The 27,364-nt window shown below is 40.9% G+C and overlaps 1 protein-coding gene across 2 annotated transcripts in view; it reads right to left on the reverse strand.

Moving 5' to 3' along the window:
- Nucleotides 1-27,364, reverse strand: part of KIF4A (kinesin family member 4A) — a 191,257-nt gene that overhangs the window by 37,023 nt on the left and 126,870 nt on the right. For both annotated transcript variants that reach the window (XM_059680350.1, XM_059680351.1), the window contains 5 exons: nucleotides 12,618-12,721; nucleotides 11,535-11,679; nucleotides 10,693-10,803; nucleotides 4,340-4,423; nucleotides 3,168-3,281 (listed from right to left, as the gene is read on the reverse strand). In XM_059680350.1, coding sequence (XP_059536333.1) covers nucleotides 3,168-3,281; nucleotides 4,340-4,423; nucleotides 10,693-10,803; nucleotides 11,535-11,679; nucleotides 12,618-12,721 — 558 coding nt within the window. The remainder of the gene's footprint in view (nucleotides 1-3,167; nucleotides 3,282-4,339; nucleotides 4,424-10,692; nucleotides 10,804-11,534; nucleotides 11,680-12,617; nucleotides 12,722-27,364) is intronic.

The raw sequence follows: 27,364 nt of genomic DNA on the forward strand, positions 1-27,364 counted from the left end.
TTTTTTGGGCGGGGGGGGGGACTGGGCACCACCATCTTGTGGCTGTGGGTGCTGCCATCTTGTGAGGACGTGACCGTCAATTAGCATATTCCCTCTTTATTAGATAGGATTATAAGATTTCTTTATATAAAATGCATTATGCTAAGTGAAGAAAGCCATATTGTGTTTCTATTTATATGACACTAATGCAAAGGGAAAACAATAATGACCGAATACAAATCCAAGTTTGCCAAGGGCCAGTGGTGTGGGAGGAGTTGACTATAAAGGGACAGAGGGGAAATTAGGGGGATAATAGAACTATTCTATGGGTTGATTGTGGTGGTGGCTATATGACTGTATGTGTTATAAAAACTTGAACTATACACTAAAATGGGTAACTCATATTATGTCAGTTATGCCTTAATAAAGTAAATTGAAAAAAATCAAGTCATTTGCCATACAACAGAGTAAAAACAAACAAACCATACGATAATCTCAATAGGATTCTGAAAAAAACTTTTGAAAACAACCCCAACATCATTCATGATAAAAACTTTCAGAAAAGTAGGGATAGAAACTTCTTCAAGCTGATAAAGAACATAAAGCCAATACCGGTTTGGCTCAGTGGATAGAGCGTCGGCCTGTGGACTGGAAGGTCCCAGGTTCGATTCCGGTCAAGGGCATGTACCTGGGTTGCGGGCACATCCCCAGTAGGGGATGTGCAGGAGGCAGCTGATCGATGTTTCTCTCTCATCGATATTTCTAGCTCTCTATCTCTCTCCCTTCCTCTCTGTAAATAATCAATAAAATATATATAAAAAAAATTAAAAAAAAGAACATATAAAAAAAACCCTTTTTCCTACTCTACCCAATATTTTACTGGATATTTTGGCAAATGCAATAAGGCAAGACAAAGTTTAAAAAAAGGCATACAGAGTGGATAAGAATAAATAAAAATAGTGCCTATTTGCAGATTACATGATCATCTACAAGGACTCTACCAAAAAGGTACAAGAATAATCATGTCCAAACAGTTGGAAATGGAATTTAAAAAACACATTTCTAATATCATAAAAATTTGAAATAATTAGGGATGTATTTGACAAATGTGCAACACCTGTATACTGAAAATGAAAACACTGCTGAGAGAAATAAAAGACTTAGATAAATGGAGAGGTGTACCATGTTCATGGATCAAAACACCCAATATTGTTAAGATGTAAATTATCCTCAAATTCTATAAATTCTATGCAATCCCAAACTCTCAGCAGACTTTTTGTAGAAATTGACAATCTGTTTTTAAACTTTATATGGAAATGCAAAGGATCTAGTTTTCCCAAAATAATTTTGAAAAAGAATAACAACTTCAGAGAACTTATACTATCTGATTTCAGCACTTACTATAAAGCCAGTGTATCAAAGATAGAAATGTAGATCAATGGAATAGAATCTAGAAATTGACTTATGGACAATTGATTTTGAAAATGGTCTCAAGTCAAAATGAATCATAGACCTAAGGATAAAGCTTAACATTGTGTGACTTCCAAAAGAAAGCTTAGGGGGAAATCTTAGTGACCTTGGGTTTGACAAAGATTTCTTAAATAGGACAAAAACCCCATCCTATATAATAAAAGCCTAATATGCTAAGTGTCCGGTCGTCCAGTTGGCCATTCAACCAATCAAAACGTAATAGTCTAATGATATGCTAAGGCTGCTCAACTGCTTGTTATGACATGCACTGACCACCAGGGGGCAGACAGTCAACTGGTTGACCAGTCACTATGACAAGCACTGACCATCAGGGGGCAGACGCTCCGGCTGGTAGGTTAGCTTGCTGCTGGGGTCCGGCTGATCGGCACTGAGCAAGACGGGCCAGACATGCCCTGGAGCCCTCCTGTGGTCTCTCTCTCTGGCTGGCCAACCTCCTGTGTCCCTTCCTGGCCCCGATCTTGCACTGGTGAGGTCCCTCAGCCTGGCCTGCACCCTCTCGCAATCCGGGACCCCTCGGGGGATGTCGGGGAGTCAGTTTCGGCCCAATCCCACAGGCCAGGCCTAGGGACCCCACTGATGCACGATCGGGGCCAGGCTTCTAGTTAAAGTATAAAAGAAAAATATCAATAAATTGCATGGCATCAAAATTAAAAAAGCTTTATTCTTCAAAAGATACTGTTAAAAAACTAAAAGGTGCCCTAACCACTGTGCTCAGTGGTTGGAGTGTTGACCTGTGCACCAAACGGTCATGGGTTAGATTCCTGGTCAAGGGAACTTACCTGGGTTGCAGGCTTGATCCCTGGCCCCAGTCAGGATACATGCAGGAGGCAACCAATTGATGTGTCTCTCTCACATTGATGTTTCTCTTTCTCTCTCTCTCTTTCTTTCTCTCTCTCTCTCCCTCCCTCCCTCCCTCCCTCCCTCCTTCCTTCCCTCCCTCCCTCCCTCCCTCCCTCCCTCTCTCCTTCACTCTCTCATTACTCCCTCCATCCCTCTTCACTCCATTCCACTCTCTAAAAATCAATGGAAAAAATATCCTCAGGTGAGGATAACAAAACAAAAAACAAACAAATTTAAAAAAATGTGGTATATCTCTAGAATGGGATTCCACTTGGCAATAAAAAAGAAGTACTGATACACACAACTACACAGATGAATCTCAAACTAATTATGTTGAATGAAAGCCAGAAAAAATGTATTCAATTTTTAGAAAATTCTAGAAAATAAAAATAAATATATAACTACAGAAAACAGATTAATGGTTACCTTGAGATGGGGGCGGGGTAGGGAGGGATTGCAAAGGGGCACGAAGTTTTAGTCATGATGGATGTTGATGTTATCTTGATTGTGATTTCATGGGTACATGTCTGTGTCTAAACTTATTAAATTGTACAATTTAAATATGTACAATTTCTTGTAGGTCAATTATACTGCAATAGAACAGCCAAAAAATTAACTGAACCTCAAAAGGGGTAGGGATAGAAAAAGTTCTCTACTCTTGGTCTTTAACAACCATTCATATATTCATATCTTTAGGAAATAAGGCTTTCAGGAGAGTCAGCCTGTGGGATTGGGCTGAAACTGACTCTGCAGACCTTCAGATTTTGCAGTTTACTTCTAAATGGAAAGAAAACTATTTCCCATGTTCTCCTTTTCCCAATATACAAAAAAGAAAAGGCCATTCAAGCTGTCCATACCTTCACTCGAGCTGCCGTACCTTCCATTTCACGGCTCTGAGTCTCTTTCCGCTTATCTGTGACCTCCCGTTGTTTTTGGAGAGCATCCTTGAGCCTCTTGTTGGCAGCTGCTGCCTAAATAAAAACGGCTCACAGTAATGTTGAATTTAAAGGTAAAAAGAAGAACATTATAACTTTCAGCATATTAGTAAAGAAAAATAAAAAATTCTATGGTTTGAGTTTCTATAGGAACCAAGTTTATAGGTCTCCATGTCAAATGTGCACTTCCCCTAGGTTCTAAATCTAATACTTGTCAACAGTTACTGCTTTAGAGCCCAGGAGAGAGGTACACATTTCAAGGAAGTACTGGAGGCTTCAAAGTGTATAGAAATGTCACATATAACATTCCTAGAGGCCCGTTGCATGAAGAGATTCGTGCAATAGGCCTTCCTTCCCCTGGCTGCCAGCACCAGTTTTCCTCAGCACCCGGGACCCAGGCCTTCGCTCCGGCCACAGCGGAGAAGCCAAGCCTCTTCAGTAGTCTTCAGTTGTCTTTAGTCTTCAGTCGTCTTCAGTCTTTGCTCCGCACCTGCATATGCAAATCAACCACCATCTTTGTTGGGTTAATTTGCATACTCATCCTGATTGGCTGGTGGGAGTAGCAGAGTGACACCAATTTGCATGTTTCTCTTTTATTAGTGTAGATTCTGTGACTTTTTAGAAAGAAGCAAGCCAAATTAGAAAAAAAAAATCCTTATTTGAATAGCACCACTTCATCAGGTTATCTGCTCATAGTTCATGACATATAAACAGGGATCAAGACTTCGGAATTGCTGGTCAGGATGGTATTCCCTGCCCTGGCCGAGTGGCTCAGTTGGTTGGAATATTGTCCCATACACCAAAGGGTTGCGGGTTTGATTCCCGATCAGGGCCCATGCCTGGGTTGCAGGTTTGATCCCCAGTTGGGGTGTGTACGGGAGGCAACTAATGGATGTTTCTCTCTCACATTGGCGTTTCTCTCTCTCTCTCATACTCTCTCTCTAAAATCAATAAAAACATATCCTTGGTTGAGTATCCTTGGTTGTTGAATACTGACTGGCATCCCTAGTTCCTCAGGACACTGGCTCATTTAAGGGATACCACTTTGCCTGCAATAAGCAATACACCTGACATAGCAGATTAGAATTTCTTACCTCTTCAGTTTTACGTCTAAGCACATTAGACTGTTTCTGGAAGTTTCTTTCGAGTTTGAGCAGCTCATATTGCCTCTTTCGGTCCTGAAAAGAAATAAGCCAGACAGCTAGATAAAATAAAATCTTATAATGTAAATAAAAAGTATTTCAACCATATAGTCATTATGGAAAAAAAGAGGTTCCTCAAAAAATTAAAAATAGGCCCTGGCTAGTATGTTTAGTAGTTAGAGCACTGGCCCATGCACTGAAGCATTGCAGGACTGGTTCCTGGTCAAGGGTTGCAGGTTTCAATCCCTGGCCCTGGTCAGGGCATGTGTGGGAGGCAACCAATCAATGTCTCTCTCACATCTCTCTCTCTCTCCCTTCTTCCCTCCCTCCCTCCTTTCTTCTCTCTCTAAAACTTAATAAAAAATATCCTCTGGTGAGGATTAACAAACAATTTTTTAAAAATAGAACTACTGTAAAATCTAGCAATCCCACTATTGGTTATATATTAAAAGGAAATAAAACCAGTATCATGAAGGAATATCTGCATTTTCATATTCACTGCAGCATTATTCACAATAACCAAGATATAAAAAAGATGAAAAGATGAATGGATAATGAAAATGTGGTACATATACTAGTACAGAATGGAATATTATTCAGCCATAAATAAGAAGGAAACCCTGCCATTTGCAACAACACAGAACAACTTAAACTAGGCTAATAAAGACAAATACTGTATGATGTTTTATATGTGGAATCTAAAGGTCGAGCTCATAGAACCAGAGAGTAGAACAGTGGTACCAGGGACTGGGGGAAAGGAAAAAGGATAGTCAAAGGGTACAAATTTCAGTTATAAGATAAACAAGTTCTGGGGATCTATGTATAGCATAGTGATTATACTTAATAATACTGTATTGCATTACTTAAAATTTGCTAAGCGAGTATAAAGTGTTCTCAACACACTAACAAAAGAGTGATAGATGTGACATCTCCAAATTTATTCTTCTCTTTCAAAATTATTATGACTATTCTGGGTAACTTGTATTTACATATGAATTTTAGGATTAGAATGTGAGTTTCTGCCAATAAGTCAGGTGGAATTTAGATTGGGATTGTGACGTTGTGCATCAATCTGGGGAGTATTCCATCTTAAGAATATGAAGTTTTCCCATCCATGAACATGGGTCATCTTTCCATTTAGATCTTTAATTAATTCAATGATGTTTTGTAGTTGTTACTGTCTAGGTCTTACAACTGTTTTGTTAAGTTTATTCCCATGTATTTTATTCTTATTGATGCTTTTATAAATGGAATTGTTTTCTTAATTTCATTTTTAAATGGTTAGTTGCTAGTGTATAAAAAACATCTGATTTTCACACATTGAACTTATACACTGCAACTTTGCTAAACTTGTGCATTAGTTCTAATAGTTTTTTAGATTTTCTAGGACTTTTTTTGTCATCTCTTATAGAGGTAGTTTTGCTTCTTCCTTTCCAATCTGGATGCTTTTATATATTTTTCTTGCCTAAGTGCCCTGGCTAGAACCTCCCAGAATATTGAATAAAAATGGCAAGAGCAGATATCATTTTCTTGTTCCTGATCTTAGGGTGAAAAGTATTCTGTCTTTTACCATTAAGTATGATGCTAGTTGCAGGGTTTTCATAAATGCCCTTTTATTAGGTTGAGGAAGTTCCTTTCTACTCCTTGTTTTTTGAGTGTATTAATCATGGAAGGATTTTATCAAATGTTTATTTTGTGTCTATTAACATGATCCTTAATTCTAATAATACGGTGTATTACATTAATTGATTTTCAGATGTTAAAGAAGCCTTGCATTTTTTTGGACCTTACTTGCTCATGGTGTATCATCCTTTTTATATGTTGTTGGATTTATCTATATTCATGAGATGTTGGTCTGTGGTTTTCTTTTCTTAGAATGTCTTTGTATGGTTTTGGTATCAGATAATGAATATCTTTGAATTCATTATGTGTCTTCTATATATAGCATATATTGTTATAGATCTTGCTTTTATAATTCAGTCTAACAATCTCTGCCTTTTGAAGAGATTGTTTAATCTATTTAAATTATGCTATTATTGATATGACTAGATTTATGTTTTTGAGTTTACATTTTTTTCTTTTATCTTTTTTTGTAATTTCCTCTTTTATATTTATTTTTTAAAAAATCTTTATTGTTGACAGGGAACCAAAATGGTGGCATAAGTAAACACCTGAACTTGCTGCCTCGCACAATCACATCAAAACTACAACTAAAAGACAAAACGGATATCATCCAGAACCATGGGAGGGCTGGCTGAGTGGAAGTTTGACAACTAGAAGTTAAGAGAAAAGTGCATTGAGACTGGGAGGACGTGCAGAGGTGGGGAAGTGTGGAGGTACTCAGGCACTCGAGGAAATGGGCTGACAACTAGGGTGGGTCTCAGGGAATCACCAGGGTTGGGTAAACTGTGTGGGCCAGGTTGATGGAGACTCAGATCTGGCACCTGCCAGTCATCTCTGTGGTGGGGAGGTCTCAGCAACAGAACAATGACCTCTGCCAGCATTTCTTCTGGGAGAAAGCTTCCCCCCAGTTCCTGCCCAGATACCAGAAAATTTAGTTCCTCTCTGTATGTTCCTCATCCTTTCAAGCTGCTGCCCCACCACTGGAGCTCAGAGACAGTAAGTCCTAGTAAGTCTGTGCATGGACCCTTTAAGAGGACCTGCCTGGGAATCTTAGCAGCCCTCTGTCTCCCTCAACCTCAATTCCCACTGGTTTTTACAACCCGAAGTTATGGGGACTTCTCTTCCCTGCACTGGAACCCTAGGCTGAAGGGTCTGGTGTTGGGCTAGAACCTCTTGCTCCTCATGGGGGACCTCTGTTACCAAGATATCCCTCCCAATTAAAAACATGCCAAACATGGGTGTCAGGACCAGCCCGTTCTGTGCCTCCACCCCTCCTACCAGTCTCAATGTGGCTTCTTCTTTAATTCGCTAGTTATAAGGCTTCCATTCAGCCAGATTTCAGGCAGTTATGAATGATGGTTGTTCTTTATTTTAGCTGTAATTGTGATGTGGTTGTGGGAGGAGGTGAGTACTGCATTTACCTACACTGCCATCTTGACCCTCCTTCCTCTATTTTTTATCTTTTTTGTTCCTTTGTTTTGCCTTTACTGCTTTCTTTTACATTAAGGCAGCGGTTCTCAACCTGTGGGTTGTGACCCCTTTGGGGATCGAACGACCCTTTCACAGGGGTTGCCTAAGACCATCAGAAAACACATATATAATTACATATTGTTTTTGTGATTAATCACTATGCTTTAATTATGTTCAATTTGTAACAATGAAAATACATCCTGCATATCAGATATTTACATTACAATTCATAACAGTAGCAAAATTACAGTTATGAAGTAGCAATGAAAATAATTTTATGGTTGGGGGTCACCACAATATGAGGAACTGTATTAAAGGGTCGCGGCATTAGGAAGGTTGAGAACCACTGCATTAAGGGAATATAAATATTTTGTAGTATAGCATAATAATTAGTTTAATGATTATTTCACTATATTTTTGAGTTACACTCTTTTTTTTTTAATTTTAGAGAGGAAGGGAGGAGAGATAGAAACATCAATGAGATTCATTGATTGGCTGCCTCCTGCACGCCCCCTACTGGGGATCGAGCCTGCAATCCGGGTATGTGCCCTTGACCGGAATTAAACCTGGGACCCTTCAGTCGGCAGGCTGATGCTCTATCTATTGAGCCAAACCAGCTAGGGCTTGAGTTACATTCTTAATGACTGTTCTAGTGCTTATAATAAATATCTTATCAGAATCTACTTCAGATTTCTATTAACTTAATTCCAGTGAGATACAGAAATGTTATTCCTATATTGCTCTGTTCTCTCTTCCTTTTTTTGTTATTATTGTTATGCATTTTAAGTCAATATATAACCCAAAATACATTATTATAATTGTTACTTTATATAATTTATGTTCTTTAAACAGCTGAGCTAAAAGGAAAGCAAATACATGATTATAGAATTTGTTATTTAACATTTGTTTCTCCTCATTTCTTCCTGTAGATTCATGTTACTATCTGATGTCATTTCCTTACTCAAATAAAACTTTGCTCCTTTATATTGTTAGAGGCCCAATGCACGAAATTCGTGCAAGAGTAGGCCTTCCTTCACCCAGCTGCCAGCACCAGCTTCCCTCTGGCACCCGGGACCCAGGCTTACCTCCGGCCGCCAGCAGGCACCCAGGACCCAGGCTTCCCTTGCAGCCCCGGCTTCGTCCAGAAGGACGTCCGGTCTAATTAGCATATTACGCTTTTATTATTATAGATTGTAAAACATATTACATCTCTATAGGCCCATTGATATAATTACATACAAATTATTTTATACAACTGCTTTTTCAAATCAGTTAAGAAAGGAAAAGTAATATGTAATTATACTTTTAGAATTACTTATATAATACCTTTATTGGTACTCTTTGTTTTTGTGTGCATGTACAGATTCAAATTACTGTTCGTATCACTTGCTTCAGTCTGAAATTCTTTTAAGTATTTCTTGTAACGTAGATCTGCTAAAAACAAATGTATCTGGCTTCTATTTATCTGGGAATGCCATTATTTTGCCTTCATTTTTGAAAGAAAACTTTGCTGTCTATAAGATTCTTGGTTGATAGCACCTTCAGATTTTAACTCCCTAAATAAAGTCAGTACCCTAATAGAAGGCAGCATTCCTATGACTGTTCCTATGGCTGGCCTCTCTCCCTGGGCAGAACCTCTGTACCATCGCTCAGGATCTGGGGGCAGGGACAGCATCCTAGTTATTAGAGAAACATTTCTATTCTGAGTAGGATGCTGGGCTGGGGCACTAAACCCTATTTTTCTTGGCTTGCCTCTCCTGACATGGAACTAACATACTATGGGTAGATGGGTTGGGACAATCAGGCCCGAGTATTATTGGCTTTCTGCATCAGGGGCAGAGTTTCCACCCTACGCATGGGGACTAGGTGGAAGAAGAGAGATACACAGACCTCTTGGCTGCTCTTGCCTGAAACAGAAGTGTAGTAACATGGAGCTGAAGGGGATGAAACATAAGAAACAATAGCCATAGAATGGAAACTGGAGGGTCAGGGGAGGGAATTGGTCATGGCTCAAATGCCACAGACTCTTGCTGTTCTTATTGAGATTTAGTAGAGTTCCTTGAATAATTGTTTATTTGGTATATGCCCTTAGGACAATTTCCAGACCTTTTAAATAGTTGTTTTTATAAACTTTATCAAATGTGCTTATTTTACTGAGTCCACAAAACTCCTCATGCTATCTACCATTCTGAAAGTATTTCTCATCTTATTTCTTGACCCAACATATCACATTCTGGCTAATTCTAAAAATTTCTCCAAATCAATGTCTTTTCCAGTGTGCTTTCCAAGAATGCTGCTACTACTCTGATTCAGGCCCTTACTATCTTTCAGGATAATATAATGTCTTAACTTGTGTTCTGGCTTCCGATTTCTCAATATTTCAGTTTGTTCTACACATTACTCCCAGATGTATCCTTCTAAAGCAGTATTTTGCTAATATCAGATTGTTTCTCAAAAACCTTAAAAATCTTTACTCTGCTAACAAAATAAAGTTCAAACTTCTTGGATCTTTAACAATTCAGCTTCAACTTGTCTTTCCAATAGAATTTTCTACTATTATTCCACCTGGACCATTAGCCATGCCTTGAATATGCCTACAAAGTTGTCATTTCCTGCTGTCCCATTTATCTGGGATGCCTGCATTTATCTCTAACAAAATCCTCCCTATTATTCAAGGCCTGTTCACCTATTGTCTTTTCACTACAACTAGAAGTGTGCTTCCCTTTCTTAATTACTTTGGTGTTTTAGACCAGTGGTCACCAACCGGTGGTCCGCGAGGTCTGAAAGGTTGGTGACCGCTGTTTTAGACCATTTGTAAAGCACAGATCTCTTTATTCTTTATATTGGCGAAAAACATGTTTATGTCTCACATTCCCTTACACCAGACATTCTTCAAGGGCAGAGTTCATATACCACTCATCATTATATTTTCCAAGGTATCCTAGTGGATAGTACCTTGTACACAGTAGACATTTAATAAATAGCTGTTAAATTCATGAATGTGTCACATTTTTGGAGACACCAGTTATTTGAAAAAAAAATGATTTAATGTTAGTCAGCCTAGAGAAGGGTTTACTACCTTTGAGGAGTATACTTACCTATTCTTTTATTTTATTTTAAATTTATTGTTGACATTATTACAGATGTCTCCATTCCCCCATCCCTTTACCCACATCCACCCAGCTTCTGTACACCTTCCCTCTGGCACTTACCCGTTCTTTTAATTGGATTACTTCTTTGTCTTTTTGTTGCTTCCATTGTCTAAACTTCTCAGCATCCTCTTTCATCTGACGCATTAACTGTACCCGTTGGTTTTTCATCACCTGTAAAAACAAAAACCAGTACAAGTATTAGTCATCTGTATTTACTCTAGGTTGATGTGCATATGGACAAACTAAGCATTAAGAGAGAAAACTAAGATTTTCTCGCCAATAGATTTTATGATTAAGCTTATCATACCCCTTGCTATGCTTGCACAGGTTTTCTGAGTATAGACTACACAAATAAACACTCTGAAGCAATAAAAGCAAAAATGTACCTACAAGCTAAATCCAGTCCTAAATTCATGCTATATAAATGAAGTTTCAAGGAAATATCTACTAATCCTCAAGAACAAATCCACCTAGCAACCATTGTATCTAAAGGTTTTAGTACTAGTAGCCTGAAGCAACTACTTTGCAGATAAGTTGAACATTCAATAGCTGAAAATTTTCTCTAGGTGTTTGTCATTTTGCAACTACTTTACAAAATTACTCTACATGATCATGGAAGGTGGTCAGGATATTACCACTAAATATTAAGGTATCTTTGCCCTTTGGTTTCAGAGAATTTAACATTAAACTCTGAATGTCAAAGAAGGGTTTTATTATTCAGATTCTAGATGTCTACTAGAACAATGTTCTGCAAAAGAGACTTTTGTGGAGATTCACACACTTGAAATGATGATCCTGCCCTGTACTCTCTCACATGAAAACACCTCTATAGTATAATTCCATATAGAACACTTATGCTTGTAAGTTTCAGTAGGTTAAAATGCATGGATAGAGTTTAATACCCGTATCTCTTGGTTCAGTTTGGAGATGGTATGCTCTGTGGATTCTTTCAGCTTCAGGAGTTTGGACTGTTCATTCAGTTTCTTCTTTAGATCAGTTATTTGACCCTCTAACTCCTGAAGACGTTTGCGGCGGCGCTCACTCAACCTAAACACAGATGCTGTAGAAATGAAGACTAGAAACAGCAAAGCCTGACTTCAAAAGACATAATGTTAGACTCCCAGGCTCACAACCCTGATATATATATAAAATAGGAGGCCTTCACATAGCCTTCTTTAAATATGAATACCACCCAAACAATCAAAACTGTCTCAATAATGGGACCTTAATACAGAATCAAAGAACAATTATTTTGAGTATATAACAATGCAATTGCCGCAATACATGACAACCCTTGTACCACTATGTGTTAAAAGGATGGTTCTTTGAAGCCATTTCACTTCACTTTATCTGTAAGAAATAATTCTGATGTTTATTACATAAGTATAAGATAGAAAGTAAACACTCAGCATAACTTTTAAAAACATTACCTTTAGACTCAATAGAAAGATATAACAGTCACTGAGTAAAAAGAAGACAGAATAGCTAATAAGGCAGAAGTTTGAGGGAGAGTAGGGTATTCTGGTTATCTATCTTGGTTTTATTCTTAACTAAGAAATGGCTAGATTGATTTTTCATTTACTAGCCTGGACATTAATTCTATTCACAAACTAATTTACCATCAGCGCAGGGATAAATTGTTGCCGTCTGGTAGGTCTGATAATTTTTCAAAATCCAGCTCAAATGCTAACTTCTTGTAAAGCCTTCCTCGATCATACCAGCCTAAATTGATATCTCCTGCCTCTGAACTCTTAAAGCAATTACTGCCTAAGAAATTTATGTGGCTACTAATCATGTGCTGTGTTACAGCATTCTTTTATTGTCATCATGAGATGTTACTAAAAATCTTAATTACATAACTTTCCTCCACAACTAAGTTTAAAATTTGTGGGTGCAGAATATGGCTCTTTTACTTCTCTACTTCCTCCACAACTCCTCATACACAGTAGTAACTTTGATATAATATTTATTGACTTTATTCTTACTTGGCTTGGTTGATATCCTTTTTTGTTGTCTGAAGTTCAAGAACCAATTCTTCCTTTTCCTTTTGCAGATTGACGACTTCCAATTCTAGATTTTTTATGTTATCCTACAAATGTTATAGGTCAAAGAGAAAGAAGGGATTAAAGGCAAAGGAAGAAAATCACTTTAACATTCCACGTTTAAGAAACTATGCACTCAATTTCACCACTTCAGTTGCATACTAAAAACATTTGTACTTGATTTGATGGAGATTAATGTCATGTAGTGGGAAAAGTATGGACTTGGACCAAAGGGTTGGGATTGAGACTTGATTCCAGCACTTACTATCTAAATATCTTAAGGGAAGTAACTTCATTTCTTTTCGCCTTAGTTTTTGTGCAGAATAGAATTAATATAGCAGGCATGAGGCTACTATATTTTTTAAATATATTTTTATTGATATCAGAGAGGAAAGGAGAGGGAGAGAGAGATAGAAACATCAGTGATGAGAATCATTAATCAGCTGCCTCCTGCACCCCACACTGGGGATCGAACCCACAACCTGGGCATATGCCCTGACCAGGAATGGAACCATGACCTCCTGGTTCATAGGTTGATGCTCAACCACTGAACCACATGGGCAGACTACTAACTTTAAAAAGGCCTGCTTGTAAGACTAGCCCATGGCTCATGTCTGGAAACTTGGATTTGGGTAGAATTTCCACCATTCTTTAAGTAATAAGAATGGCTCACTATGCCTAAACTATATGCCTAAATTATATTAAAAAATATAATTTATCCTAAACACATGCTTTCCTTTTGGGAGTTTAGAATTTTGATATGTGCTAGGCAGAGAATACCTACATAAATGACCCCTGGTAAAATCCCTAGATTTCTAGGATCAGGGGAACCTCCCTGACAGACAACATTTCACACATGTTGTCACAACCCATTGCTAGAAAAAGTAGGCACATACTGGGTCATTCCACTGGGAGAAGACTCTTGGAAGCTTGTACCTGGTTTCTTTGAGATTTTGCCCCATGTGCCTTTTCCCTTTGTTTTCTGTCCTTTCACTGTAATAAATCTTAGCTGTGAGTATGACTATATGTGGAGTCCTGAGTCCTCCTTGGAGAATCGTCGAACCTGGGGGTGGTCGTGGGGACCATCAAGCATTTCCCTATTTATATAAACAGGTAACAACACCATTTACCTCACACGGTTGTTGGGGAAGATAAATAAGACAAAAGAGTAGGCATTTTGTAAACTGTAAAGAGCTGTACAAACATCCTTATATTCAGAACTTTCAAACATATGTATTCATTAGCAACTGTAGTTCTGCATGCATTTAGGAAACCAATTCTAGAAAGTGAAGTTTGGTAATTTTCAAGATTGGGAAAACCCAATGAATATATTCCTTCCTGTTATCATAACCAAAAATGATGAAAGAAAAATGGGTGACTGAGTGGTTGACAGCCAAGAAGATTAAAAGTAGGCCTTAGACCAGTAGTGAAATCACACAATCTTTATAAATTGGCAAGAGCTGTTTTCCACAAAATATACTGAGCCACTTCTGTATAACCAACAAAAATCCATCTCATTGATTTAGTTACCCTGCATAATTAAACTGGCAATAATGTATGTGTATATGTCTGTGTATATTTATAGAACTAACACATGAAAACATTCTTGTTAAAAAAAGTCCAGATAATACATATAAAGCCAAGTCCCCATGACTACCCCACCCCTGCCAAAATTCCAGTCCCCCCTCCAAAAGTAACCACTGTTATGGGCTTAATCCAGACCTTCCAGATATTTTTCTAGATGTTTACATATTCTAATTATTTACACATATATGTAAGTGCATAGACTATATATGTAATTAATAAATATACTGTAAAACATTTCTAGTATACTATACTAGTATGTCAATAGATTATAAAGCATATAAACACAAATTTGTATATATGTATCTGTGTGTACCTATTACAATGTATTAAAGATAAATAGAATTACACTTTATGTATATATTATTCTGTAACTTGCCTTTTTTAAAACCTGGTCTTGGAGATTTATTTATATCAGTGCATATATAGATCTATCTCATTCTTTTTTCCCCCAAATTAAATATTCTTATACATGCCTTGTGCACATGTGCAAGGTTTTTCTAGGGTAGAGACAAGTGGAATTACAGGATCATGGAGGGTACACATTTTCAATTTTAATAGCCACTGCCAAATTGTCTTCCAAAGTGGCTGTTCCAATTTACACTCTTGCCAGTTACATATACGAGTACTTGTTTTCCTGCACCCTTGTCAACATTTGATATTACTACACTTCCAAATTTGTAGCAATCAGACGGGTAAAAAATAGTATGTCTTCATTATATATCCCATATTCAGTCAATAATAGCCTCACCAACTCCACAAAAGGAATTATTCAAATATATGAGTCCTGGGTTACTATAACTTATGGTAATCTTCATTAAAAGCTATACCTTCTCAAATTTTTCTATGGCAATGCTTCACAGTGACAGAAAAATAGATTAGAACAGCAGTTGCCAGCTTTTTGGACCTCATGAACCACCAGTTGGCGACCGCTGCTCCAAAGGTTTCATTAAATCAGCAGTAGCCAACCTTTCGGACCTCACAGACCACCAGTGGTCCCCAGACTACCAGTTGGTGACTGCTAGTTTAGAACAAAAACCTACCTTATTTTTTAGAAAAAGAGAGACAGTTCATGGGCAGAGGGCAGGGGAGGGGAGGAGAGCTCAACCAAAGAACTTGTATGCACGTAACCATAGCCAATGGACACAGACAATAGGGGTGGTGGTGAAAGTCTGGGCTGGGGAGTAGGGGTGGGCTGGCAGAGGACAATGGGGGATAAAATGGACATATGTAATGCTTTTTAACAATAAGAATTTAAAAAAAGAAGTACAAATTAGCAGGTATAGAACAGTCATGGGGCTGTAAAGTACAGCATAGGAAATATAGTCAATAATCTATCTATATAAAAGCCCAACGACCAGAATGACAGAACAACTGGAACGACCATTCACTATGACGCGCACTGCAGCCGACAACTGGCCTGATGTGGACCCCTATCAGCCCCCCCAACTTCCTGCGGCCCCTCCCCCTGGTCGGCCTGGCCCCCGATCGGCTGCCCTCCAACCTGATCGGGGACAGGGACAGCTGGCCAACCGCCTATGGCCCCTTCCCCCCACCAGCCCACCCCCGGTTGCCCCCCCACCTCGATTAGGTGCGGGGCCTGCCGGCTAACCTCCCACACCCGCCCCCCTAGGCTGGGCTGGGCATACCCCACCTGTGCATGAATTTGTGCACTGGGCCTCTAGTCTATATATATTTAAAAGGCTAATATGCTAAGTGTCCAACCATCTGACCAATCGCTATGATGTGCACTGACCTCCGGGGGGCAGACGCTCAACATAGGAGTGCCATGACATGCACTGGCCATTTACAGAGAAACGGCACCATGGACGTGGCATCCACAAAGCAACACTTGGCTTCCCCACAGTGGGACACAGGCCATGCCACCACCCTGGAGTGACAGCCCACCAAATCGCAGCTGAAGCTGCCAAGACCCCATGGCGCAAAATGCAGCCTGGAAACGGTGGCTATGGGTGCCGAATAATGACGTCACATACCAACGCCTGGCTTCCTCTCTTTAGCGACTAGCCTCCTTGGAGTTTCTTCAGCCCAGGAACACGACTTGCTTTATAGTCAGGTAGAAACATTTTACACTTTAACCAAATGTCTGTGAAGGGTTTCCCCATGCCTCATCTTATTTGATCCTCACAGAAGTCCTGGAGTAGGTAGATAGGAGACTCGGTGGAATCCTATTTTCTTTTCATTAGCCGGAAAATGGAGATTTAGAAAACCTAGAAACTTGACCCAACTGAAAAGAAGAAATGGTGGACCTTGAAAATGACTTCAGGTTTTCTCACTGTGCAGAATGTAGTCAAACACTGCTGCAGTCAAATATTTTACCCTTTGTTCTCCCTGTGTGATCTAAGATAATAATCTACTTAGTGTTGATATTTACTGCTGTGTTGCTGACAATTATCTGAAAGAGAAGTTGGGGTGATTCACTGGGCTAGAAAAATTTTAACTAAATCAGAAAGCAGGTCTAATTAAGCAAGTTTATCTATATACTAGAGGCCCGGTGCACAAAAATTTGTGCACTTGGGGGGGGGGGGGTCCCTCAGCCCGGCCTGTGCCCTCTCGCAGTCTGGGACCCCTTGGGAGATAACGACCTGCTGGCTTAGGCCTGCTCCCAGGTGGCAGAGGGCAGGCCCAATCCCTAGGTGCAGCCCCTGGTCGGGCTCAGAGCAGGGCCGATTGAGGAGTTGGGGCACCGCCCCCTGTCATGCACAGAGCAGGGCAGATCAGGAGGTTGCGATGCCACCCTCAGTCATGCTCAGGGTAGGGCCGATTGGGGGGTTGGGGCACCGCCCCCAGTCACACTCAAGGCAGGGTCGATGGGGAGGTTGTGGTGCCACCCCCTGTCACTCATAAGGCAGGGCTAATCAGGGGGTTGGGGCGCTGGCCCCTGTCACTCACAGAGCAGGGCCCATCAGGGGGGTTGGGGCTCCGTACCTTGTCACGCACAGAGCAGGGTCGATCAGGGGGTTGGGGAGCTCCCCCCGTCATGCACAGAGCAGGGCCAATCAGGGGGTTGAGGAGCTCCCCCCTGTCACACACAGAGCAGGGCGGATCAGGGGGCTGGGGCGCCTTCCCCTGTCAGGAACAGAGCAGGGCGGATAGGGAGGTTGTGGCCCCGCGCCCTGTCACACACAGAGCCGCAGGGCGATCAGGGGGTTTGGGCGCTGCCCCTGTCACGCTGATCCCGGTGCCGGAAGGCCTCGCAGCTCCGCTGATCCCGGTGCTGGGAGGCATATTACCCTTTTACTATATAGGATAGAGGCCTGGTGCACGGGTGGGGGCCGGCTGGTTTGTCCTGAAGGGTGTCCTGGATCAGGGTGGGGGTCCCCACTGGGGTTCCTGGCCAGCCTGGATGAGGGGATGATGGCTATTTGCAGCTGGTCACACACCCTTCAGGGTGGGGGTCCCCACTGGGGTGCCAGGCCAGTCTGGGTGAGGGGCTGAGGGATGTTTTCAGGCTGGCAGGTGACTGAAGCTCCCAACTGCTCCTTTTTTTCTTTTTTTTTATTCTGGGCCTGCTTTAGCTCTGAGGCTTGGCTCCAGCTCTGAGGCCTCGGCTGCTGAAAGCAGGTATCTGGTTTGTTTGGGTTCTATAATCAAAACACTGTTTCAACTCCAGCTCTGAGATCCTGGCTGGCTTAATGCAGGTTTCTGGGTTTTGTTTAGCTTCTATATTTGTAACAATGTTTCAAACTGCAAGCTCGGAGGCCGGCAGTGGCAGGCGAGGAATGTTCGCTTCCTGCATCACTGGAGCAAGCAAGCCTCATGTTCGCTTCAACCTGCCTGGCTGCCGGCCGCCATCTTGGCTGGCAGTTAATTTGCATATTGCCCTGATTAGCCAATGGGAAGGGTAGCGGAGGTACGGCTAATTACCATGTTTCTCTTTTATTAGATAGGATATAAAGCTCTTGCTGGCGCCAATTGCACGCATCTGTTTCAATCTGTCATTGTCAATCGTGAATTTGGTTGACACTTCTATTACAGAGAAAGGGCGAACAGTGATATTAAAATAGTTCTTCTAATTAATTCCTTTCAATGTGTGTGAATTTGTGCACTGGGCCACTAGTATTAGAATAACTATGCATGGTGTTAGATGGTGCTAGATTTATCAGGATGATCACTTTGTAAATTATATAAATGTCCACTCATTGGCTTGTGTACCTGAAACTATACTGTACCTCAACTCTAATTAGAAAATAAAAAGTATTATTAAAATAAAAAAAGAGTACAAAAGGAATAATTGTTCAGCCTAACCATTAATGCTTTGTTTACCCTGCAAAGGCCAAAATACATTCAACTTGAAAAAAGCTTCATTTTAAATCCTGTTAACATGGAGACTGAGCTACATATTTAACTTACTCCCTCTTAATCCCATTAAAGTGAACTAAAAGAAGGGTATAAATCTACAAGGATGAAGAGAGCAGTCTAAAGGTATAAACACAATTTTGTAAAAGGAAAACAGTTAAGTGATAACTGACTTAGCAGAGTTGAAAAGCTAAAATATGACACCTATAGGACAAATGGCAAGAAGATATAAGCCAATTTATACTATAGAACCACAGAGAATAGCAGAGATTTCCTATCTGGACAGACCAAACCCGATGGGCTGAACTTACAGACAGCAAATATAGTAGAAGGCAGGGATCAAGTATCATACTGCTGATGGAGGATTAAATAAAAGTCTGTAAATGACTGGAAAGACTCCAACTCCCTTATTTTCTCTGGGTTACCAGAAGTAGGACATACCATCACTCTGCCCACATAACTCCAGGCAGGAGAATGAATGATTTCTTTATTAGAAATGGATCAGTCCAAGAGAAACCCATGTATACAGAACTTCCTATTGTTTTTAGTGCCTCCCTGTTAAATATAAATGGACAGCTGAAGATCACTGGACATTTGGGGCATGTTTCTTACCTGAAAGACCAAAACAAAAACACTAAGGTAAGAAATTTGGAGGAAAAAGAGGTAAGGAAGGAAGAAGAGAACCTCAACAAATTTAATTTCTATTCTTATAGCTGAACACTATATCTGTAAAAAGAAAAATACATAGACTAGTAAAGAAATAATACAAGAAAACCTCCCATTAAAGGAGAATACAAATTTCTAGATTGAAAGGACACACCAAGCACAATAAATGAGAAAAGACCCATACCAAGGTGCATCGCTATGAAATTAAATAACACTTTGGGACAATGAAAAGATTATAGAAGTTTCCAAAGGTAAGAAAATACAGGTAAAATAAAAAACCACCACAAATTATAATAGACTTCTTAACAGCAACAATGGAAATAGAAGACAATGGAGAAAAGCCTTCAAAATTCTGGGGAAAAAAATTTCCATTGTAGAATTCTAAATCTAGCCAAACTAACAAGTGTAAAAAGAAGATTATTATAGTTGCTCAAAGATGGTACCTATGGGTAGATGCTGAGCTCACATTCTTGCAAGAATATATCAAATGTACACCTGTATTTAGATCAAATCCTCATAAGAGAAAACTGTGGGCCAACTGAACAGCCTCTGCACAATAAACAAGAGAGAGTGACTACCTAGAGAAGGTTGGGGAACCATGAGAGCTCTCTGGGAGCAGAGAAAACCCAGTACTGGAGGAATGGGTGAGCCCCATTGTTAACATTTCCCCTGAACCTGGATAGCAGGTGGGAGCTCCATCCGGGTTCACTGGCAGACCTACAGGGTGCTGTAGCATGTCTCCAGCCACCCCTACTTGAGCTAGACCCAGAAGAAACAGAAGAGTGCCAAAGTGTGCACACAAGGGGACCATCTAATCCAGTAGGTGCAGCAGCTTTGTGCTCCCACTTGGCTGCACACACAAGGGGTTCTCCTATCTGGAGAAAGTATGGAGCCAACAGAATACTGCAGTACTCACTTGCAGGGCTGCCCTGTCCAAAGACAGTGTGGAGATAGTGGGGTGCTACTGTGTGCTCATGTGGGGTTCTCACTCCTAGAAAGAATGGGGAGCTAACAAAACACTATGGTGCCCACACACAGGACTGCTCATTCCAGAGAAATTACGGAGATAGTGGAGCACCGCTGTGTGCCTAAGTGGGGCTGCCCAACCAGAAGAAAGTGTGGAGTCAGAAAAACTATGTGGTACCCACACACCAGACTGCCCCATGTGGAGTGAGTGGGATGCTGCTGTGCGCCCACCCATGGCAGGAGCTCCTGCCACTGTCCAGGAGAGATTTCAGGACTACCAAAGTGCTGCTGTGTGCTCCCATGCAAGGATGCCTCAAAAGGAGAAAGGGCCTAGCTATCAGGGCATCTAGCTGCAGGAATGCAAAGTGGCCCCACCCAGACCCTGCTATGACTTAGGATAATTTAAGCAACAGGGCATGCACACAGTGCTGCCTGTGGAGTGAGAGGGGTGTGGTTGAGCTTGCAAGGAGCTGTACTGCTCAGAAAGGGAACAGAATTAGCAAAGTGCTAAGGTGTGTACACATAAGCCTGCCCCAATGGAGAAGGAGTGGATTAGGCGGGGTCTGAAAATGCAACCTCCCAAGCAACCCTGCACGGACCCAGCTCAGATCACAGAAAATTAAAGCAACAGGGCACTCCAAGAGCCCAGGGAGCAGCCCCAAGTACATCAGGCAACCCCACCCAGATAATAAGGACAAGGAAGCAAGCACAGATCAGGCTACTCTACCCAGAACACACCCCTTCAGCCCAGGTGACGCATCAGGCACCGCACATACCTGCCCCAACCAGCACCTGCCTGCCAAAACTATTCAATAAACAATCTACTCAGAAACTACTCTTTCAGACTAAGAAAGATATTTATTCTATCCAACTCATAGTAATAAACACAGAAAGTCAAACAAAATGGGGAGACACAAGGATATGCCTCAAATAAAGGAACAAGAAAAAACTCCAGAGAAAAACCTTAATGAAATGGAGATAATTTGCTTGATAAAGAATTCAAAGAAACGGCCATAAGGATGCTCAACAAACTTGTGACTACAAGAAAAACCTTAGAGAACACTTCAACAAAGAGATAGAAAATGTAAAGAACAAATCAGAGATGAATATAATAGGTGAAATAAAAAGTACACTAGAAGGAATAAAGAGTAGATTAGTTAAAACAGAATAATGGATTAGTGACCTGGATGACAAAATAGTGGAAATCACCCAATAAGAACAGCAAAATGAAAAAAGAATTTCAAAAATGAGGATAGTATGAGATCTCTGGAATAGCACCAAGTACCCTAACATTTGCATTATAGGGATTCCAGAGGAGAAGAGAAGAGAGAAAAGGGCAGCAAGAATTTATTTGAATAAATAATATCTGAAAACTTTCCTAATCTAGGTAAGGAAACAGATATTCAGGTTCAGGAAATACAGAGAGTCCCAAGTAAGATGAACCCAAAGAGACCCAGGCCAAGACATATTCTAATGAAAATAGCAAAAGTTAAGGATAAAGAATCAATCATAAAGGCAGAAAACAGACAAACAAACAAAAAGAAAAAGAACAAAAAACCAAGTCACAGGCAAGGGAAACTCCACAAGACTATCATCTGATTTCTCAGAAGCAACTTTATTGGCCAGAAGAGAGTAGCAAGATATATTTAAAGTGCTCAAAGATAGGAATCTACATCACAGAATATTTTATCCAGCAAGTTTACCAGATGTACCAGTTAATGATGCGGATTTTGTAACCAAAGAAAACATGATAATTTCAAGAGAAACATCAAAAGTGTTTTATCCAAAATACCATCTCTAGCTACACATTTCCCCCATCTTTCAGGTAATTTGTGGATACTGTCCCAATAGAACTTTTCTTGTTTTGAGGCAAACCATTCAGAGAACCAATTTTCCACGTCTTCGTATGTTTTGAAGTGCTGCTCAGAAAGTGCATGTGCCATTGATCAGAACAAGTGGTAATCTGAAGGAGCAAGGTCTGGTGAATACGGTGGGTTAATACTTCCCAGGCAAGATTTTTTAACGTGTCTTTAACTGGTTTTGAAGTGTGTGGTGATGTGTTATCATGAAGCAAAATTAGTTTGCCATGTCTTCTGGCACATTGTGGTCATTTCACTATGAAAGCGTGATTCAAATTGATTATTTGTTGTCGGTAGCAATCAGTATTAATGGTTTCACCTGGTTTTAGAAGCTCATAATACACCACACCTTCCTGATCCCACCAAACGCAGAGCATTGTCTTCTTTCTGAAGCGATTTGTCCTTGCAGTCGATGTTGATGGTTGACCTGGATCAACTCATGGTTTTGTTTTGGATTCTCAAAATAAATCCATTTTTCATCGCCAGTCACAATTCGATGCAAAAAAGACTTTCTTTTGTGCCACTGAAGCAACATTTTACTGATGACTTTTCGGTTTTCCATTTGTCTTTCGTTCAGTTGATGTGGCACCCATTTTCCTTCCTTTAAAATCTTTCCCATTGTATGTAAACGATAGGACATTGTTTGCTGAGCAAAGTTTAATCTTTCTGCAAGTTGTTGTGAGTTTGACACGCATCTTCATCCAATAATGCTTGTACTTGTTGGTCTTCAAACTTTTTCGGTTGACCTGGATGTTCTTTGTTTTTCACATCGAAATCATCACTTTTAAAGTGTTTAAACCAGCGGTCACAAGTATCTTGATATGAAGCATGTTCACCATAAGCTTCCCGAAGTATATGATAACTTTCAGCAGCACTTTTCTTCAAAATAATGAATTAAAACTTTCCACAAATGCTCTTTTTGTGGCACGAAATTTAACATTTTTAAGCATAAAAATATCTATGATGTTAACACTTTCAGCAAATTTGACATATGAAGTTTTGAAGCTTGCTGTCAATACAACAAAATAGCATACATATCAAGTCGCATATATATCAACATATGTATATCTCCATCTATTGAAAAAATCCGCATTATTAACTGGTACACCTAGTATTACAGTCAAACCTCAGTTCTCGAATGTCTCCCATCCCCAACAATTTGCTTCTCAACCTGACAACCCTTTCATGTCTCTCAGGTGACATATTAAAACTCATATTGTTAACATCTCAGGAAATTGTGCTATGAATATTTTTGTGTTATTTTGCTTTTGTTGCTGCTTATTATTATTAAATTTTCATTTTTACTGTACATTTCATAACCTTTTTGTTAAATTTTCATTTACATTTCATGTCCCTTTTGTATCTAGAGCGTTGGGCTGCAGGCTGAAGGGTCCCAGGTTCGATCCTGGTCAAGGGCATGTACCTTGGTTGCAGGCACATCCCCAGTGGGGAGTGTGCAAGAGGCAGCTGAATTGATGTTTCTCTCTCATCAATGTTTCTAACTCTCTATCCCTCTCTGTCAAAGTCAATAAAATATATTTTAAAAGATAAATAAAGTGTTTATTTGTAAATTAAACATTACATTAGACAGGTATTGCACATAAGAAAGGTTAAAACATGAAGTCATTTGGGGGGGGGGCGCTGAAATGGTTAAATTCAATTTACACGATTTCTAATAGGAAAAATGATTCCATTTTCGAACTGCCTACCAGAATGAATTGTTCTAGAACCAAGGTTTCACTGTATTTAGAATTGAAGGAGAGATAAAAGATTTCCCAGACATGCAAAAACCCAAGGAGTTCACCACATTAAATCAGCATTGCAGGAAATGTTAACGGGTCTTCTTTATGCAGAAAAGACCATACCAAGAAATAAAACATTACAGGAAAGAGGAAAAAATTCACACCGGTAAAGGCAAATATATAATAATCAACCACTTAAAAAGTTAATAGGAATGTTAAAGGACAATAGCAAAATTAACTATAACTACAATAAATAGTCAAGATATACACAGAACAAAAAGATATAAAACATGATGTTAAAAACACAGGGGAGAGGCAGGAGTACATATGTACTGCTTTTAGAATGCAATTAAACTTAAATGCTTATCAGCTTAATGTAGGCTGCTATAGATATAGATTGATATACTAGTATATGTATCTCATAATAACCGTAAACCAAAACCATGCCAAAAATATACAAAAAAATGAAGAGAAAGGAAAACACTAAAGAATACCAACAAATCAGAAAGATCAAGAGAAGAAACAGAGTAGAACAAAAAAACAATAAAAAATAATTGACAAAATGGCAATAAGCACATACTTATCAATAATTAATTTAAATGTAAAGGCTGTATATATGACAAGCCCACATGCAACATCATAGTTAACAGTGAAAAGAGGAAAGCTTTTTCTCTAAATCAGGAACAAGACAAAGATGTCAAATTTCATAACTATTATTCAACACTAGTGCCCCCGTGCACGGATTCATGCACACTGAAAGGAAATTAATTAGATGGTGGCTGGCCAGGCTGGACTGGGCAAGATGGGCCGGACACGACGTGGAGCCAACCTCCAGCAGTCCCTCCCCAGCCATCTGCACCTGGGGCGGCGCTGTGGCTCGAAGGGTGTAAGCGGGGTCACTCCAGCAGGTGAGGACCCTTGGCCTGGCCTGCAGGGATCGGGCTGAAACTGGCTCTCTGACATGAGGGCTCCTGGATTGCGAGAGGGCGATTCTTGGGTGACGCACCCTGGAATCGGGCTCCCTCCTCTCTGGTTCCGGGGTGTGTCACCTAAGAATCACCGCTGCCAAGTCATTGCAGCTCGGCAGCTCCTGCGTTGTGTGTCTGCTCCCTCAAGGTCAGTGCGCATTATACCTATCAGATGGTCAGACGGTCACTTAGCCTTTTATATATATAGTTCTAGACAGAGAAATCAGACAAGAAAAAGAAATAAAAGGCATCAAAATCAGAAAGAAACAAAATTGTCACTAGTTGCAGATGACATAATACTGTATATAGAAAACCCTAAAGAATCCACCAAAAATTAATAGAATTAATGAAAGAATTCAGTAAAGTAGAATACAAAGTTAATATACGGAAATTTGTCAGATTCTTATATATTAACTAGGGGCCCGGTGCACGAAATTCGTGCACTGGGTGTGTGTGTGGGGGGGAGTGTCCCTCAGCCCAGCCTGCCCCCTCTCACATACTGGGAGCCCTCAGGCATTGACCCCCATCACCCTCCAATCGCAGGATCGGCCCCTTGCCCAGGCCTGACGCCTCTGACAGAGGTGTCAGGCCTGGGCAGGGGACCCTCATTTCCCCCCATCACTGGTTCTGCTCCCAGCCCAGGCCTGATGCCTCTGGCCCAGGCGTCAGGCCTGGGCAGGGGACCCCCAGACCCCTCCGATTGCTGGCTCTGCCCCTTGCCCAGGCCTGATGCCTCAGCCAGAGGTGTAGACCCCCATCACCCTCTGATCACGTGATCGGCCCCTTGCCCAGGCCTGACGCCTCCGCCAGAGGTGTCAGGCTTGGACAGGGGACCCGCATCTCCCCCTGATCACTGGCTCTGGCCCCCGCCCAGGCCTGAGGCCTCTGGCCCAGGAATCATGCCTGGGAAGGGGACCCCCATCTCCCTCTGATCGCTTGCTCCATCCCCCGCCCAAGCCTGATGCCTCTGACCCAGGCTTCAGGCCTGGGCAAGGGGACCATCATATCCCCCCAATCCCCGGCTCAGCCCCCCGCCCAGGCCTGATGCCTCGGCCAGAGGAGTTGACCCTCATCACCCTCCGATCACCAATCACCGGATCGGCCCCTTGACCAGGCCTGAGGCCTCCGGAAGAGGTGTCAGGCCTGGGCAGGGGACCCCCAGCTCCCCGTGGTTGCAGGCTCCGCCCCTGCCCAGGCCTAACGCCTCTGGCTGAGGCGTCCGGCTTGGGCAGCGGGGACCCGCAGCTGCAGCAGCCCCGCGATCGTGGGCTCCGCTTTAGGCCCAGGCAAGGGACCCCTAGCTCCCAGGACTGCCAGCTTCGACCGTGCCCAGCTCCCATCGCTGGCTCCACCCCTACTTCCTGCTATCATTGGCCAGGGCGGCAAAGGCGCCTGATTCTCCGATCATGGTTGGGGGGCAGGGCAAAGGCGGCCCCAGGGCCGCCTTTGCCCTGTCCCCCAGCTCTTAGCTCCCCTCTGGGTTTCCGATCACTGTCAGTGGCAGGGGGCTTCTTCCTGCTTTCCCTTTAGCCTCCCTGCATTGTGCCTACATATGCAAATTAACCGCCATCTTGTTGGCAGTTAACTGCCAATCATAGTTGGCAGTTAATTTGCATATAGCCCTGATTAGCCAATGAAAAGGGTATCGTCGTACGCCAATTACCATTTTTCTCTTTTATTAGTGTAGATAATAAGCAATCAGGAGAAATGAAGAAAAACTCCCATTTACAATTGCATCACAAAGAATAAAATACCCAGGAATAAACTTAACCAAGGAAGCGAAGTACCTGTACTCTGAAAACTATAAGACACTGAAGAAAGAAACTGAAGAGGACACAAGTAAATGAAAGGATATACTGTGCTCATGGATTGGAGCAATTAATATGGTTTAAATGACCATACTACCCAAAGCAATTTACATATTCATTGTAATTGCTATCAAAATACCAATAGCATTCTTCTCAAAACTAGAACAAATAATCCTAAAATTGATATAGAACCACAAAAGATCCTGACTAGCCACAGAAATCTTGAGAAAGAAGAACAAAGTTGGAGGTATCATGATCTCAAGCTATACAACAAATTTGATTTGTAATAATGAAAACATATATTAATAAGATCATACACCATAATCAAGTGGGATTTATTCAAGGGATGCAAGGCTGGTACAATATTTTCAAATTAATAAATGTGATATAACATAAACAAATTGAAAGTCAAAAATCACATGATCATATCAATAGATGCAGAAAAAGCATTCTACAACATCCAACATCCATTTTTGATAAAAAAAACTCTCAGCAAAGTGGAAACAGAGGGAGCATATTTTAACATGGTAAACCATATATGAAAAACCTACAGCCAATATCATACTAAATGGGCAAAAACTAAAAGCATTTCCCCTAAGTACAGGAACAAGACAGGGATGTCCACTTTCACAACTCTTATTCAACATAGTACTGGAAGTCCTAGCCACAGCAATCAGACAAGAAGCAGAAATAAAAGACATCCAAATTGGAAAGGAGGAAGTAAAACTCATTATTCACAGAAGACATGATATTGTACATAGAAAACCCTAAAGACTC

This window comes from Myotis daubentonii, chromosome X, assembly GCF_963259705.1.
Source record: "Myotis daubentonii chromosome X, mMyoDau2.1, whole genome shotgun sequence".
Taxonomy (NCBI): Eukaryota; Metazoa; Chordata; class Mammalia; order Chiroptera; family Vespertilionidae; genus Myotis; species Myotis daubentonii.